The 17,952-nt window shown below is 42.8% G+C and overlaps 1 protein-coding gene across 1 annotated transcript in view; it reads right to left on the reverse strand.

Moving 5' to 3' along the window:
- Positions 1–17,952, reverse strand: part of NNT (nicotinamide nucleotide transhydrogenase) — a 78,756-nt gene that overhangs the window by 59,718 nt on the left and 1,086 nt on the right. The window contains exons 2-5 of the mRNA XM_006769468.2: positions 13,217–13,420; positions 7,537–7,766; positions 5,010–5,227; positions 677–764 (exon numbers count right to left, since the gene is read on the reverse strand). Of these exons, the coding sequence (XP_006769531.1) occupies positions 677–764; positions 5,010–5,227; positions 7,537–7,766; positions 13,217–13,367 (687 nt within the window). The 5' untranslated portion in view covers positions 13,368–13,420. The remainder of the gene's footprint in view (positions 1–676; positions 765–5,009; positions 5,228–7,536; positions 7,767–13,216; positions 13,421–17,952) is intronic.

Raw genomic sequence — 17,952 nt, forward strand, 5'->3', positions numbered from 1 at the left:
CTGCAGGTGGATGACAACAGGGCAGGTCCTGTTTCCTGCACATTATCCTGTCAGGATAATGACCTGCTTATCCTGTCAGTTAGTGTATGCAGTGTTGAGGGGTCACGCGGAACCCACTCTTTCACCCAGCCATGCCCACCTCTCGGCCCCTCTCCTCTGCTCTCGATCTCGATGAAAGAAAGCGCACCCGTGCCCCTGCCAAATATCCCGGTTACACCACCTCCCGTCTCCTGTCCTCATGACCCAACATTCGGCAGAAAATGAGGAAACCAATACAATCTTTTCAATGAACCAAAATGTCACAATCATTGGGAAATCGAGAATTTGCTGGGGGAGAAAAAGAAAGGATTTGCTGAATGGTTATCTTGAAACTATTTTTAAAAATAGTAATAAATGGGCTCCACAGAACAAGTCATCCAAAATCCCTTTAAGAATGCAAGTCAGTGCGGCCAAAGCGGAAAAAGGGACTGACTAGACCATCTGGAAACATCAACGTGCTTTTCCTCGAGCCAGCTTAAGCGGCTTGGAGGCTCCGCCATCTATCTGTACCTGCCACAAGTCACCCGCGAGAAGTTAACACGCAACAAACATGGGGAAATAGCTGTCTTTACAAACTACACATCCCCTCGCCTTTAATTCATTCATATTATGAAGAAACATCAAAAGTTTTCTCTACCTTAGCTGGAGGGACCTTTCCGGCAGCCGTGATCTGACCAGTAAAAAACCGTCCAAAGTGATTTGCTGCTAGTACAACGGCCTTGTAACTTAAAAAAAAAAAGAAAAAAAACAAATGCATGAATAATTCCATAAAATGAGCGATTCCATCATATGAGAGACGTGAGCCTCATATAGCATCATAAGTCACCATGACATGCTAATCATCAAAGGATGATAGCTAACATTTTATATGGCACCTGCTATGTGTCAAAAACAGTTCCAAGTGCTGTGTATATACTTACGCCTTTAACCTTCATGACGTCGTATGGATAGGTTATTCTCTTCACTTATTCTCTTCACTTCACAGGTGAGGAGACTGACACACAGAGATGAAGAGACTGGCCCAAGCCCTCAGCCGGTTTGGCTCAGTAGATAGAGCATTGGCCTGCGGACTGAAGGGTCCCAGGTTTAATTCTGGTCAAGGGCACATGCCCGAGTTGCGGGCACAATCCCCAGTGGGGGGCATGCAGGAGGCAGCCGATCAATGATTCTTTCATCGTTGACATCTCTATCTCTCTCCCTCCTGCTTCCTCTCTGAAATAAATTAAAATACTTTTTTAAAAAAGAGAGACTTGCCGAAGGTCCCTCAGCTAGTAACTGGCAGAACCAGAAGTGTAACCCCAGCCTCCTGCCCAGGAGGCATATGCTAATCCATGACGCTCCCAGGCCTCTTTCTAGCAAACACTGCAGAAAGCCTGTTGTGATAAATTAGACATGAAGGAAAGACAAGAAGGCGCTCACAATGGTTTCCTTTGGGTGCTGAGACAACAGGTATTTCCAACTTTTTTTTTACTTTATTACAGTGTCCAAAGTTTCTTTGGTGACTACAACGCATGTGTAAGAACAGAGGGAAAACTTTAAAATTAAAAGATAAGATTAGCAATATGCTTGCACATAATAAAATTCCAATTCCAGCCTCAGACCACCAAAAATACCACTTCCCCTGATCTCTACAGGTTGAAAGCATGGGATTTTGAGACAGTGACCTCAGTTCACGTCCAGTTCTACCACCGACATGCTCTGTGACCTTGGGCAACCTTCTTTAATTCACTCATCCTTGATTTCCCCATGTATAAAGCCGGCACAAAAAAACAGCCTCTCTTAGTGTTGTCATGAAGACGAAATAAGATAATGCATGCAAAGCACTTACCTACAGCCTGTCACAGTAAGCGCTGGCTAATTACGAGTGTTTTTAGTTAAAGAAATACGCTATGCGCCCTAACCGATTAGGCTCAGTGGATAGAACGTCGGCCTGCGGACTCCAGGGTCCCAGGTTGGATTCCAGTCAAGGGCATGTACCTTGGTTGTGGGCACATACCCAGTGGGGAGTGTGCAGGAGGCAGCTGATCAATGTTTCTCTCTCATCGATGTTTCTAACTCTATCCCTCTCCCTTCCTCTCTGTAAGAAATCAATAAAATATATTTAAAAAAAGAAATAGGCTATGCAACAAGAACTAGTAAATTATACCATCTTTTATTTAAGAGGATATTTTTATCACATAACACTAATTTCATCTTCATGCCATTTTACACTTTTGCACCATCTCACTCAGTAATAAATACGCTATCTTACTGTTATACAACTGCTTAATGATAAACTCCACCCGCTAGCTGATAATAAAACCTTTCCTTAATAATATCTGTATAAAATACTTGACATAATAATTGGTGCAAAAGCATGCACTATTTTAGGTTAAATTACATTAAAAGCAGGAAATAATGTTTTAGAGATTACATGATGTGTTCATCTATTTCTGAATCCAAGTGATGGAAATTTTCAAAGAGCAAACATGATAGAGATTCAAAGACCATTGCAAGAATTTAATTTTGGAATTAATATTTTAAAATATTCAATTGCTATACTGAAAAAAATAACTAAAATGAAGCTGATTACACAGAAATGTACAAGAAAATGTTGATGGTAGAAAAAAATGTTAAAAGTGGGCCTGTTTTGATGAGGATAATAAAACTTGGAATGACCATCAATGCACTGAAAGAAATGTGTCTTCAGTGTAGTGTAACCGTGTGTGTGTGTATGTGTACCATATGTGACTTAGACAGAAAATGACTTATCACATGTTACTAGATGATTCATCTCAAACTATACCCTTTGCATGTATCAACTCAGGACATAGTGAGTCTTTAAATTGTGTTCCATGGGTCCCCATAGGCTTAAATTGCAGCCAGCCCACAGTGGGTGGGATAGAGAACAGACATGTTCTGGACCCCCCTCATCCCTCAATTCATCTCGGGCCACTCTGCTCTTAGTGGAATTGCTTCTATTGCCTCATAATATTTCATTTGCTCAAAAGATTCTGCAGCTAAAATCCACTGATCCAAAGCTACTGGTTTTGATAAAGACCTTACTCAAATGTACATTTCATATGACAAAGTCAACAGCACCCTTAAAAGTTTACATTGTAGCCTGGTTGGTGTGGCTCAGTGGTCGAGGTCAACCCAGGAACCAAGAGGTCAACGGTTCAATTCCCAGTCAGGGCACATGCCCAGGTTGTGGACTTGATCCCCAGGAGGCAGGAGGCAGCTGATTGATGATGTCCCTCTCATCGATGTTTCTATCTCTCTATTCCTCTCCCTTCCTCTCTCTTTCTTTTTTTTCCCTTCCTCTCTAAAAAAAATAAATAAAAACCTATTTTTTAAAAGGTTACATTGTACATTTTCTATAAAACATTTAAGTCCCTCATTGCATAACATAACTCTTCTACAAACTAAATAAATATAACAAAAACTTATTGTGTTCCCTGGTCTATCATTTATATCACACACAAGAATGTCTTTAAAACATCCATTTTCCATATTACATGAAGGACAACAACATGTGTGTTTACCTTGTCATTTGTATTTATTGCGTCTCATATACATCCAGTGAACGGTTGGAACCCAAAGTAGAATCTGTGGCATATTTGATATGCTACACCTAAGATATAAAACCTAAGAAGACTTCCAGCTCATCTGTCAGAATTTATTCAGGTTATTCTTTTTGGTTTTTTTAGGCACTGTTTTTTTAAAACATTTTCATTTGTTGGTCCCTCATTCATATTAGCAAATTGTCACTACTAATAGTTTTCATGCTTAAAATCTAATTCAACTCGTTCCTTAGCTGAGCTGATTTCATAAGCAGCATCTGACTGCCAGCCAAGTCAGCCAAGTTTTTCACCCTCTCCAGCCAAGTGAGCAACATGCCGCCCTCGGGGAGCTATTCCTGTGCCTCCCCTGGGGCAGGCGTGACTGTGCAAACAGCCAGTCCTCTGGGCCGGATGGGCCCTGGGATCCTTCCCACGGCACTGCGGGCAACAGGTGCGAGTGCATCAGTGCTCCCAGCACATGAAGTTCATTGCCCTCTGGGCCTCTGAGGTTCGAGGACACAGTCAGCCTTCAGTTAGCAACACAGGCTTTGACACCAGATGGAACTTCTTCAAGTGCAGACATTTTCCCTATTCATTAAATACTAGTATTTTATGAATTTATGAAAGTAAAACCTAATTAAAATGGTGAATCTGCTAATGTGTATATATTAGATTGAAACATGAAACTGTCAATATCCAACCCCTTTTGACCTATAAAAACAGCCATTTATGTTAACTAAGCTGATTGTGGTGATCAGTTCACAGTATATATGTATCGAGTCATTATGTTTATACCTTAAACTTACGCAATGTTATCTGTCAATTATATCTCAGTAAAGCTGGAAAAAAAACAGTAATTTCTACCTAATATATGCAGGGATACACACATATATAAAATGCAGTAAATTCTTCATACAAATAATCTGACAGTCATTTCCTTTGCTGCCAGAAAATACTACTTGCCTCCTACCCAGGAAGATTACAAAGGAGAGTACAACAGAGGACAGTATGAAGAACCATTTCCTATCTGATGACTGGGAAACAATAAAAAGACTCTTGCCCAGCCAGCGTGGCTCAGCAAGTGAACATCAACCTATGAACCAGGAGGTCACAGTTTGATTCCCGGTCAGGGCATATGCCCAGATTGCGGGCTTGATCCCCCGTGTAGGGCGTGCAGGAGGCAGCCGATTAATAATTCTCTCTCATCATTGACGTTTCTATCTCTCTCTCTCCCTCTCCCTTCCTCTCTGAAATCAATTAAAGATATATATTTATTTTAAAATTCTTAAAAATAACTGAAGTACACTCTCAAAGGCTGCGCTCTCCAACAATCCTCACAAGTAAAGTCACCCGAGAGAGAAGAGATACAATGAGCACGTTCTGTAACACCGCCGTTCTGCTGTGCCGCTGAAACAGAAGGGAACCTACCCAGCAATGTTGGCCATGGAGCTCAGCGCGTCATATCCCTGAGCAATCGTGACTCTTGGAACCTGGTCCATCGCCAAAACGGTAGTTTGCCTTTTGGAAAGTTTATCTAGCAAGTCTGGATTTTGGGCTGGATAAATGAAGCTGATCAGTGTTCCCGAAGTCTTTAAAAGGTCGGCTTCATGAATATCTAATGTTGGATTAAGCATGGGGGCCCGCACCTGAGAAAAAAGCCAAATCACCGATTAAAAATGCAAATACCTTTATCATACTTTAAGTAAAGAAGACAATTTAAATAACGGGCCAGGATTGACATAATACTCCAGGAGTGATCTTTCAGCAATAAATGTCTGACTACATTCCTGCACAGGGTAAGGCACAAGGGATCCATGACATCTACCCTGGACTGAGGAAAGAGCACGTGCGACTAAAAATAGTGCCTCGACGGGTCTGACAATGAGCTATGGAGCAGTGGCAAAATATGCAGGTTCTATAACCATCCTGTCCTCCCAAAACCTGTCACTCTGACACAATTGAGACATTCGAATAACCAGGAAGTTTGGGCTGAGTATTCAAAGACGCGATTCTTGCTGATTTTGACAAACGCAAACATTTGGGGTGTTGAGAAGTTAAGAACATTATAAACTAAAATCTCCTGGCTGTATGGATAGATTTATGTCGCCTTAAAATCGCAGGTGAATATTTATAGATGAATGCAATCAAAGCAGTAGCCTTGCTGAACTGGGTTGAAGCAAAAAAGCTACAATGAAGTCTGTTCTGTTAAGAAGTATCAAATCCGTCAATGCATGCACACTCCACATGCCTGCAGGTTCCATACATCCACATTTTAAAGCCAAATTTTTTAAATTCCATTTTACAAGTGTTTTGAAATGTGTTTCATATCCAAGTTTAAAATCAATCTTCAATGAATGTTTAGCTCCCAGTCCACAGCAGTGTTTTCAGGCAGGTAAGCACAGAGAAAACAGCGCTGGGGGTAAGTGTTAACAGGAAATACACCCATCAATACTGGGTCAATATTTTCATTTCACAGCATTGTGTCTCAATGGACCTATGAGACCCCTTTGTCTGTTATTCCCATTTCGGTTGTTGATCTTGGATGCATATGATTTCGGGTTCTGGACTTTAACTAAGACTCTCTGACAAGGTCTGTCTCTCCTCAGTGAGAATCTATCATCTAGATTTAATAAAAATTAGGGGACAATTTTGCAATACTTCTACCGGCCCCTATCGAGTGCTGGGCTGAGACTGTCGGCATCCAAGTGAAGCCAATGGAATGTTTCTTTGAATGTGCTTTCAGACCACTCGTTCCTGGGGATATTAGCAAGCTTGATCAAAAGAGAAGCACCCAGGTCAAGCAGTTTATTAGAGCAAGGATAGTGTTTCCATATCACAAGATCCCCAGTGCCTTCACCACGCTCACGCGTTACAAACCCCTAAGAGGAACACAGCATTTCCAAAACGCATGTGCGCCATTTGTGTGAGACATCTCAAAATGTTCCCATCCCTAAAATACACATTGGAATGGGTTACCGTGATTTTCCTATTTTTCCTAAGCTTCTTTACTCTCCCAAGTTATGGCACCAAGTATCTGCACACCTGTAAAAGCTTTAGCGAAATTACAATTTAGCTCCATGTCATACGTTTTACTTCTCATTTTCTATAGAAAACACACACACACACACACACACACTTTTGTGTCTTCTGCAAGAACCACTACTTAAGACCCTATCAAGACAGTGGAGTTTATGTAAAAAAAAAAGAAGAAGAAGAAGTGTGTGTGTGTGTGTGATTGATTGCTGAGAAATTAACAGAGGGAAAAAAAAAGCTGATCTTGAAAGTAAGGAGCTTATTTTAACCTGATAATCATGCTCATATAACCCATACTTCCCTGCCTGCCTTGGTTGCAGAAAGGCTTAGGAATTTAAGTTAATGTTCAACTCTAGTAATCTATCCCTGCTAGACTCATAACACAGCCTCTCTGCCTTTCCCTATATGAGATTTATTGCTCAAGTTCAATCCATTTCTATTACATCCAAGAGCATTTCTATTAAAGTAGATGGGCTACTCGCCACTCGGCCCATGCTGCTTTCTCCAGGACAATCCTGACCTTTCTAAAAATAGCACCTACATCAGATAAAACACTTCCTTCCCAAGATCACTGCACATTCAGTCCCAGGAGGAGCTCCACGACTTCCTTCTATTTCAGTAGCAGTTAGATGCTCACCTGTGCACATTTGGGACATGTATGAACCCTGGGGTGCAAATGTCCCGACCTAGCCAATGTACAACGGAAGATCGTTTTTTCTCTTTTCATGGCCTGATCACACGGCCTGAACATGAATATTCACGACATACAATCATTTCTTTGAAAAAAAAAAAAAGGTATCGTTTGAAATATGAAAAGCTCTAATAATGGACAGAGACAGTTAATTTTTCCATGCAAAGAGTTTGAAAAGTCTGCATGCCATAACGGGGCAGGGTGGGGGGGTAGGATTTGGAGGATAATTACTTTGACCACCAGATCCGAGGCCAGCACTTCCTTTGTTCCTTGGATCTGGGCACCTGCTGCTCTGTAGTGATCATCGGAGAACTTGGACGCCTCGCCAGCGCCCGATTCCACGACAACATTGAAGCCCTGCTTGACCAAGGCCTGAACGCCTGCAGGAGACAATGCCACTCGCTTCTCATTCTGGAAAATTTCCTTGGGGATTCCAACAGTCAGTTGCTTATATGGAATTCCTACAAACAAAGCCAAAATAATAATAATAATAATAATAATAATAAAGAACATCTGGTAAACAGTGTTTCAATAACAGAGTTCAGAAAATGGATATGGCAAACTGTTCAAATAGACTGTACATATAAGTCACTGTTCAAAACGATGTTCCTGATCAGAATCTTAACTCTTTGACCTTTTTTTTTGCTAGGTAAGTTTTTATGCTCACTCTCCTGAAAACTCTAGATATTTTATTTAACCAAATGGCTCTGTTCAAGACACATGACTAGCTTAGACCACTCAACATGCTAACTCCACTCTTCAAATTAACCCTCTTGGGTTTACCGTCTCCTTGTCCTTACTTTTACAGAAGGCTGAGGAGTCATGAGCTGTTTTGAAGGACCACCCCCTACTAGACACCCAAAGTCACCTTCCTGGCAATGTGGCCACAGGTAACACCTCACCGATTTCCAGGTTCTGTATCTTGAGACCTGACATTCTCAGCCACAACTCATTAGACCGGGGACCAGCAGCCGGGCCAGAGATAAGAGTCACACAGGAGAAAACCCAGGAGCCTCTGAGATGACTTACACAGGACTTTGCCAGGGCATACTCTGTGTTGGCCGGTGACTACCAGCCCAAACAGGTTCTCCCTCGGGAAGCTGGAGGGGAGACCCTCAGAAAGGGCACAGAGGGCAGAAGAGTGCAGCGGCGGTCAGTGAGCACAGTGTGGGACACTCTAAGGGAGGTGGGCAAGCAGCGGCACTAGGAACAGCGGTAGAGATGCAAGGACAGAAGATGAGTCAGAGCCATGAAATACCACCAGAATACCACCCCACTTCTCCAAGAAGGAGATGAGGGGCTGCCTGGGCTCCCACACTTCCCAGTCCTTACAGTAAGCCCTCTCCACAAAATACAGCCTGGTGCGATTCTGCTCCTTGCAACCCAAAAGCCTGTGTAATACAGCCTTAAAGCATGTCTACACAGCTCAGGCCAGCTTTAGCTAAAGGACATTAGTTTCTTCTGTTGTTTTACTCACAAGTGGGCATAGGCAGGTTTTTTTTAATAAGAAGGATTTGCCTCTCTATAAAGTTTTACTAAAGTTTAAGAAATCTAGCAACATAAATTCTGACTATATATAACTAAAAAATAAATCCAAGTATCTCTGCAGAGTAACTTAGTGAGATGTTAGAGAGCTTATGTCAACCTAAACATTGCATTTGAACAGTCTGAGATCCCACACTGCATAAGCAGTACTAATTGGTAGTAAACCCAAGGCAAATATATGTTGGCTCTTACACTCTACTTGAAGGAGAGAAAAATAATAAAAAACTGGCAAATATTTTGGATTGATCTACTATTCATGTATCTAACAATCTCGGATTATATAGGCCCTATCTACTGTAAGTCAAGGAAGGTATCAAAGACAATTGAAATCACATCAAAAGGACTTAGGAAACAACCTGAGAAGGCCAAATAGGGCACAATTTGAGCATCAGAAAGAATAATAAATAATTGTAACATAGTAAAATACACCCAAGGGTATTAAAATCTAGGGATTTATGATGATACTCAAAAAAATAAATATTTTGGCCCTGGCTGGTTTGGCTCAGTGGATGGAGCGTCAGCCTGCGGACTGAAGGGTCCCAGGTTCGATTCCGATCAGGGGCATGTGCCTTGGTTGCGGGCATATCCCCAGTGGGTTGTTGCAGGAGGCAGCTGATCAATGTTTCTAACTCTCTATCCCTCTTCCTTCCTCTCTGTAAAAAAATCAATGAAATATATTTTTTTAAAAAAAATTTTTTTTTAAATAAATAAATATTTTGTAAAAGCTTCACTGGCCTCCTTTGGGGGAAGGAATGTGTAGTAGGCAGAATCATGGCCTCAAAGATAATCCACGTCCTGGGCCTCAGAACTGTGACTAAGGTCACAGTACCTGGCGGAGGAGAATTCAGGCTGCAGATGGAACTCAGGCTGCTACTCAGATGACCTTGAAGTAGGGCGATTATCCTGGCTTACCTGGGTGGGCCCAATGTAATCACAAGGGTCCTTAAATGTGAAAAAAGGGGGCACAAGGGTCAAAGAGTAACCTGACGATGCTATGCTGCTGGCTTTGAAGATGGAGGAAGTGGCCGTAGCTAAGAAATGCGGGCGCTCTCCAGAAACCAGAAGGGGTAAAGACAGACTCTCCCCTGGAGCCTCCAGAGGGAACACGGTCCTGCCAACACCTTGATTTAAGCCTAGTGGGGCCATTTCAGACTCTGGCTTCCAAAAGTGTAAGACGATGAATTTGTGTTATAGGAAGCCAGTAAGATTGTAATCATTTGTTATATCTGGGATAGATACATAAGAGAACCAACTGATTACCACCAAAACCAGTAAATATTGGGGAAGAATCAAACACTATCCCACCTTTGCAGTACAATCTCGGGGTAACTAAATAATAGAGGGAACGTTTTTCTTCATAGAAAAATTCTAACTAATAAACAACAATAAAATGATAGGCCCTGGCCAGATAGCGCAGTTGGTTAGAGCATCATCCCCATGTGACAAGATTGCGGATTTGATCCTTTCAGGACACATACAAGAATCAACCACAGAAAGCATGAATGGGTGGAACAACAAATCGATGTTTCTCTCTCTGTCTCCCTTCCTCTCTCTCTCTCTAAAATCAATAAATAACATTTTCCAAAAAATGGCCTGGCCGGTGTGGCTCAGTGGTTAAGCGTTGACCAGTGAACCAAGAGATCACCAGTTTGATTCCGGGCCAGGACACATGCCAGAGCTTTGGGCCGAATCCCCGGCAAAGGCAGCCAATCGATGTTTTTGTCTCTCTACCCATGTGACAAGATTGCGGATTTGATCCTTTCAGGACACATACAAGAATCAACCACAGAAAGCATGAATGGGTGGAACAACAAATCGATGTTTCTCTCTCTGTCTCCCTTCCTCTCTCTCTCTCTAAAATCAATAAATAACATTTTCCAAAAAATGGCCTGGCCGGTGTGGCTCAGTGGTTAAGCGTTGACCAGTGAACCAAGAGATCACCAGTTTGATTCCGGGCCAGGACACATGCCAGAGCTTTGGGCCGAATCCCCGGCAAAGGCAGCCAATCGATGTTTTTGTCTCTCTATCCCTCCCTCTTCCTCTCTTTCTAAAAATCAATAAAAACATATTTTTAAAAAACAGAGAAATATATGTAAAGGTTCTAGTACAAAGCGCAGCAGCCTTTAAAAAAATAAAAAGATAGAATGATAGAATATCCCCAATTTAAAACCCCTGGAATCATGGATTTAAACCCCATCATCTGTCAAATGGCTGCTATAGCATGTGAGTGAAAAACAGGCAGGAAGTTCACGATAGATGGATCACACTGACATCATCTAAACTCATGGGTTCACCTTCTTGATATAATGTAATAGATGACCCACAGTGTCACCTAGAAAGTGTTCTAGCCCAATAAATCAAACCTGACTCTAGTCCGGCCTCTGCCAACTAAATGTTACAGAAAATACAAGGTGCAGAGAAACTGGTTACATACACCAAGGGAATGCAGTCAGGCAAACCTACAATGTGAGAAATTCCACAAGCAACAGCAACATTTTTCAACAAAGAAAAAGAGAGGAGGGGAACTATAGATCAGGGGTCCTCAAACTTTTTAAACAGGGGGCCAGTTCACTGTCCCTCAAACCGTTGGAGGGCCAGACTATAGTTTAAAAAAAAACTAAGAAAAAATTCCTATGCACACTGCACATATCTTATTTTGAAGTAAAAAAACAAAATGGGAACAAATACAATATTTGTATTTGCATGTGGCCCGCGGGCCGTAGTTTGAGGACCCCTGCTATAGATCAAAAGAGACCTAAGGACACAGCAACTGAAATACAACATATGGACCTTGTCTGGCTCATTATTTGAACAAAGCATCGATAAAAAAAGAAAAGAAATTAAGAAAAAAAGTGAAAAAATTGAGAAAATATGAACGGTGACTGGAATTACTTTTCATGCTTTTCAATGTGATAATTGTGGCTTTATTAAAGAAAGAAATAAAATGCTTATCTTTTAAACATAAAAAGTAAATTACCCAGGAAATAGTCCAGAATCAGAAATAAAACCAAAAAAAAATAAACAAAGTCTTGTACATCACGAATACAGAGCTGTTGATGCCCGTGCATTTACTCACAAGGACAAGGATCATGTCCGCAGTGCAATTACCTACTTTTACTTTATACATGATTGCATCGCACCGGATAACCTGGCTTTCTAGGAAACGGTTTTAAAATCTGAAACCAAAGTTGAGGACTCCCAGGGGCAGGTACCCTGCCAACATGACTCGCCGTGTGAGAACAAGGAAAGGCTGTGCAGTCTATTCCCGGCAGACGTGAGAAGTCCAAAAGCCCTGGAGTTTAGGGGTCAATGCACGTCAGTCCTACAAACCTAACTGTAAGAGGGTGTTATTCCACGTGGCAAAGACTTCCGGTTGCCCCCCCCCCCCGCCCCATTCTGTTCCTCCACCTTAGAGACAGAATGCCATTTTTGGTTGAGAATGTCGCCATCTGGGATGCAAGACGAAAGGCCCAAGTCTCCCTTGCAGTACATATGGCCACAGGTCTGTGTTCTGGCCAGTGAGGAGTAGCCAGTGCTGGGAAGGTGTTGGGGTACGGTGCTTACAGGGACCTATCTGATTCCGTGTGGAAGGGCCCCCTTCTAACCTTTCCTCCTCCTGGCCTGCACCCCTGAACAGAAGGGGGGCTTTGTACAGCACAAAAAGGCCTCAGCGCTTACCCTGTATGAGCTAGAGAGCTAGTGGCAAATTTTGAGTAGAAGAGGGGTATGTTTTCATTTTTAAAAGAGTATTGTCACTGTCATATACAGAACAGACTGTAGGGGGACAGAGGCAGAAAGCACAGAGGTCATTTAGAAGACTAGCGACAGCTGATGGTGGCTCGGACCAGAATGTAACAGTGGTGGCGGTGAGGAGAGGACAGATTCTCCATATAAGGCAGAGCTGACCTCCACCTACTGGGAGGACCAAGGGAGACGCCAAGGTTTCTAACCCGAGCAACTGAGATGGAGCTGCCATTTACTATATAGAGAAGCGCTGCTACAGATGAAGTAATACACTTAGTTCCTAATTCTTGGGCGCAGCTGCGCCTTATATGGTACAATCCTCCAATACTGACCAGGACAGAGAGAGAGAGATGTTAGGAGAAGTGGTTACTGTGAACAGTAATTCCCAGGGTTCAATTCCGCTGGTTCGCCCTTTTTCTTTTTCTATTACCTTTTCTTCTCCGTTAGTACTGACAACCTGGAACTTCTCCTAAGAAAAGTGCTCATTAGCTCTTTTTATGCAAACTGACTGTCCACAAGCTCCAGACTGGAAACTGCATGCTCTGCCTTTTTCCGTCCTCGGAGAGCTATGTGCTCCTACGACTTGAAGGCTTGTGTCACACGTGTTGAAGGGAGACTTTACCTGGTTTTGTGGGGGATTTACACCACAGCGCCTGATGCGTATGAAATGTTCGTAAAAACTCCTTCTTCCCAGGCACAACCTTACAGGACCCCAAGTTGCTAAGTAAAGGGCACGAGCAGCTGGTCACCACTGTTTTCAGGAGGTTGGCCATGTTTAGAGCAGTCCCCAACTTTCTGAAGCCCCGATTTTCTTGAAGGTAAATCACTAAGAGAAAAGAGAATAAAATATTTATGTGCTGAGAAAAACATACTTTGTTTTTTTGAACATGAAAAAAAAACACATTAAAAATAGACTAATCCAAAGAGCTTGGAATAGAACAGTCCTCTGTGGGCATCTACAGTGAATTTCTTTGCCAAGTCTTTTACTGACAGAAGGCGCTTCAAAGGTTTGTTCCCAATTCAGGTATTTAAGGGTGGAAATCCATTTTCCGACTTAAACTGTTATAAACTCACTATTTGATTCAGAGCCTAGATTACATACGTGTAATTGATTCTTAATGCAGCTGGAAAGTAAAAAAAAAAAAAAATGCTATAGAGTCCCGCCCCCTCTTACCTGTAAGTTATTTCTAAGTCTGCATGTCCAGCAAAAAAATTGTGTATAATCAAAGTTACCCTGGAATTTCCTTTATAATATCTAAAATACTGTGCGGTGTGGTGCAGTGGTAGCTTGTTTATTTTTTAAAATATATTTTTATTGATTTCAGAGAGGAAGGGAGAGGGAGAGATAAACATCAATGATGAGAGAAAATCACTGATCAGCTGCCTCCTGCGTGCCCCACACTGGGGAGCAAGCCCACAACCCCGGTATGTGCCCTGGCCTGGAATCGAACCATAACCTCCTGATTCATAGGTCAATGATCAACCACTAAGCCACACGGGCTGGGCAGCAGTCACTTGTTTAGATGCCACATTGCACAGAAAACACAGCATCCTATTCAGTGAGGCAGGATGCTCATCCTGTGCCAGCCCTCGAACTGAGACTGGGTGAATGCAAGGCTCATATCTGCCAGGTGCACATCTCAAGAAAATTAAACATGGGTGGGATATGACTCCAATAAAACAGAGAAAAATTCCAGTGTGTGCTTGTAGATTAGGGTGGAATAGGAGCTCTTCTGTCGGTGGTCCTCACAAGCGGCCACTTTTTGCCAGCTCTAACCAGGCTGAGGGAAGTGTCTCTGACCTTGGCTGTTACTGAACGAGGCTTTGAGGACTACCTCCGTAGCAGATCCCCAGGGGTTCATGGAAAGCCTCCATCATCCCTGGGATTTCCAGGGTCCCCACATCCTTCTTTTCTTTTCCTTTAAAATTGGGGAGAAGCAGGAGACCTGGAACTCTATTGGTCAAGCTCAGCCTATTCCACCAACTACCATTTACACTCTGCGCCATCACATGGGCCCCCAGATGCCCAGCACCCAATCACAGCAGACTCCATAAACATTCTTCCTGCTTCCAGAGGATGGGGGAGGGGGGGCGCGGGGGCATCTAGCTCATTTTTCATTTCAGAACTGCTGCCACAACTCCCGGAAGCAACTTCTTGCAACATTGAGAATGGAACTCCTCAATCCAAGTGGTGCTGATTCTTAAATGACCTTTCATTCAACAACCAGGTACTGAAGGCTGAGTCTCAGAGGCACAGCCATTAGGAGCATCTGAAGAATCAAAGTGGAACAGGTCATATGCTTGGAGATAAGAAAAACCAACCAGTAATGACACCCCAAAGCAGAGTAATGCAAATCCAAAGTTCTTGGAGGGATCAAAGGAAAGCATGTCCTCCAGCAGGGTTCAAAAAGGAGAAGGGAAAAGCCCTGGCCAGGTAGGTCAGTTGGTTAGGGTGTCATCCCAAAACACCAAGGTTGTAGGTTCGATCCCCAGTCGGGACATATTCAAGAGTCAGCCAATGAATGCATTAATGAGTAGACCAACAAAATCAATAAATGAAACCAATAAATAAAATCTCTCTAATTGGAAGAGATCAAAGAACTTGTATGCATATATGCATAACCCATGGACACAGACAATAGGATGGTGAAGGCCTGAGGCGGGCAGGCGGGCTAGAAAGGGTCAATGAGGGGAAAAGAGGACATATGTAATACTTTAAACAATAAAGATTTAATTTAAAAAGAAAATCTCTCTCTAAAATCAATAAATTTTTTTAAAGGAAGGGAAAGGTGTTTGAGATGGAGAGCGTAATGTGAACAAAAAGTTAAGGCAGAGGGAGCATGCAAGATGTGTTCAGACATGTAATCAAAAATGCACAATAATCCTTTGCATTTTAATAGGTTTTATATTTTCAAAGTGTTTCCACATTATGTCATTTCATTCCAGTCCTAAGGCACTCCTGAATCCCATAAATACTCTCCTCACTCATGGGTCACTTCTGGTGTCATTCACGGCTGAGAATGCAGAGCAAATCATTCAAAACACTCATTCATTCAAAACATTCACTGAATCTATGCCAAGAACCAACGGAGAAACAACAGTATATAAAAGATACCTTTTGTCTTGAGGGAGATTTTTCTAGTCCTCTCCTAGCCTTCCCTTATTGGGTCACCCTAATCCCCAACAAACTCTGTCCTTTCGGGGCTGACAAGGCCTGCCCAAACCTCATCCTCGAAAACACAAAGCTAGCAATCATAGAGCCCATGCAGGTGCCTAAGTCTGCCACTCACTCACTGTGTGGCCTGAATCTGTGCCTCAGTCTGCTCCTCTATAAAAGGAGCATAGCCCTACCGGTTTGGCTCAGTGGACAGAGTGTCGGCCTGCAGACTGAAGGGTCCTCATTTCGATTCCCGTCAAGGGCACATGCCGGGGTTCTGGGCTCAATCCCCAGTAGGGGGCGTGCAGGAGGCAGCTGGTCAATGATTCTCTCTCATCGTTGATGTTTCTATCTCTCTCTCCCGCTCCCTTCCTCTCTGAAATCAATAAAAATATTTTTTTTAAAATAAATAAAAGCATAGGAAAGCTCCTTTGTTAGACTCTAGACATTTTATGATTAGATGAGATCTTGCAATATTTTAAAGCTGAAGTCCTACTTCGTGGCCTAGAGTCGATTAGAAGATCTGCCCTGCCTACTTGGAAAATGGTAATTTAATGATAAGCAGATCCCTGGCATCAGTTGTCAATAGGGCCAAAGCCTTCAGAAGTCAATTTCTCCCCAAAACCCCACTTGATTCGAGTTATGAACATACAGCACAGTGATCAAGAGTAGTTCATGGGCAAGAGCAGTCCCTATCACTAAGCCTAAATCAAATACAAATGACCCTGAAAGATATTCAGAGACCAAATAGCTGAACCACATTATCACAGCTGTTACTTGTTACCAAAGATAGTATCCCATCGTAATTGTCACACTTTCCCCTATCTCTGCTTTAAAGCTCTCTGCCGTTTTTTTATCCAGGTGCTTCTATGGCTTTCAAGCACCGGGGAAAACTTACAACTCAAAATTTAAAAAAAAAAAAAAAAAAAGTGTGGCATTCATATGGTCCCCTTCAATGTAAGCTGTTTGCTAACTATCGCCCCTAAAATCCTTGAGGTTAAGCACCTGAGAGAGGGGACGACAGAGAGGCTGAGGCTGAACTGGGGATCAGAAGCCCCTCAGTCTACAATATATTGGCCGTGTGGCCTTGGCAATCAGTCACTTAACTTCTCTCCTACCTCATCTTTAAAATGGAAATAATAATAATAGCACCTACCTTATAGGGCTGTTGTGAGAAACGAAAGGATACACTATCTCTATTGCTAGTTTTATTCCTTGTGGTATTGCCTCTGGCCCAGTGTTTGCACAATACAGAGGAAATCAACAACAGTTTTTGATTGAATGAGTGACTAGCCAGGGCTAGGCAACCTGAAGCTGGGATATCTATGGAACACGGTCTCCAAGGAGTTTCAGGAAATTTCATTTGAAAATGATATGCTGTGTAGCCTTGCAGAAAACTAATTCCATAAGCAAAGATAAGCAGCCTAGGTAATCTTGCTGATAAGTAATCCTAAACTGCCCATTCAATAAAAAAATTTTTAAAAAAAAACAGCTGAAAAGGTTTGCAAGTTACAGGGGAGCGATGGAGAAAGGGGGTGCGTTCTTTTAATTTTTAACATATATTTTTATTGTTGATAGTATTATAGATGTCTCCCATTTCCCCTCTTGACTCCCATTGGGGCGCATTTTAAATAAAAGTAGCCACGCAGCCCTGACCGATTTCGCTCAGTGGATAGAGCTTCGGCCTGCGGACTGAAGGGTCTCAGGTTCTATTCCGGTCAAAGGCATGTACCTTGGTTGCGGGCACATCACCAATAGGGGGTGTCAGGAGGCAACTGATCCATGTTTCTCTCATCATCGATGTTTCTAACTATCCCTCTCCCTTCCTCTCTGTAAAAAAATCAATAAAATATATTTTTAAAAATAAAAGTAGCCACGCAAGCCCCACCTGTCCGAATAGAGCCTGTCCTTACGAGACTCCCTAAAACAGATCTCGGAAGGACTGCCCAGCATCACAGGGCGAATAAAGGACGCCTGCACTCGTAAACAAGTCGTGCCTTTAAAGCGAGACATACCAAGCAAGGACGCAGCAGCCTGCAGAGCTCTGAGTGGCAGCAGCGTGACCTCGCCCAACCCCACCGCCACCGCTACCGCCCCTGCCCGCCACCTAAACTGCCACGGGCGGGCGTGCGCCCGGGACCGCTATTTATAACCTTCGCCCGAAGCCCATTGGCACGGGCTGCACAATGTCATTCCGCCCG

Source organism: Myotis davidii, unplaced genomic scaffold, assembly GCF_000327345.1.
Source record: "Myotis davidii unplaced genomic scaffold, ASM32734v1 scaffold143, whole genome shotgun sequence".
NCBI lineage: Eukaryota > Metazoa > Chordata > Mammalia > Chiroptera > Vespertilionidae > Myotis > Myotis davidii.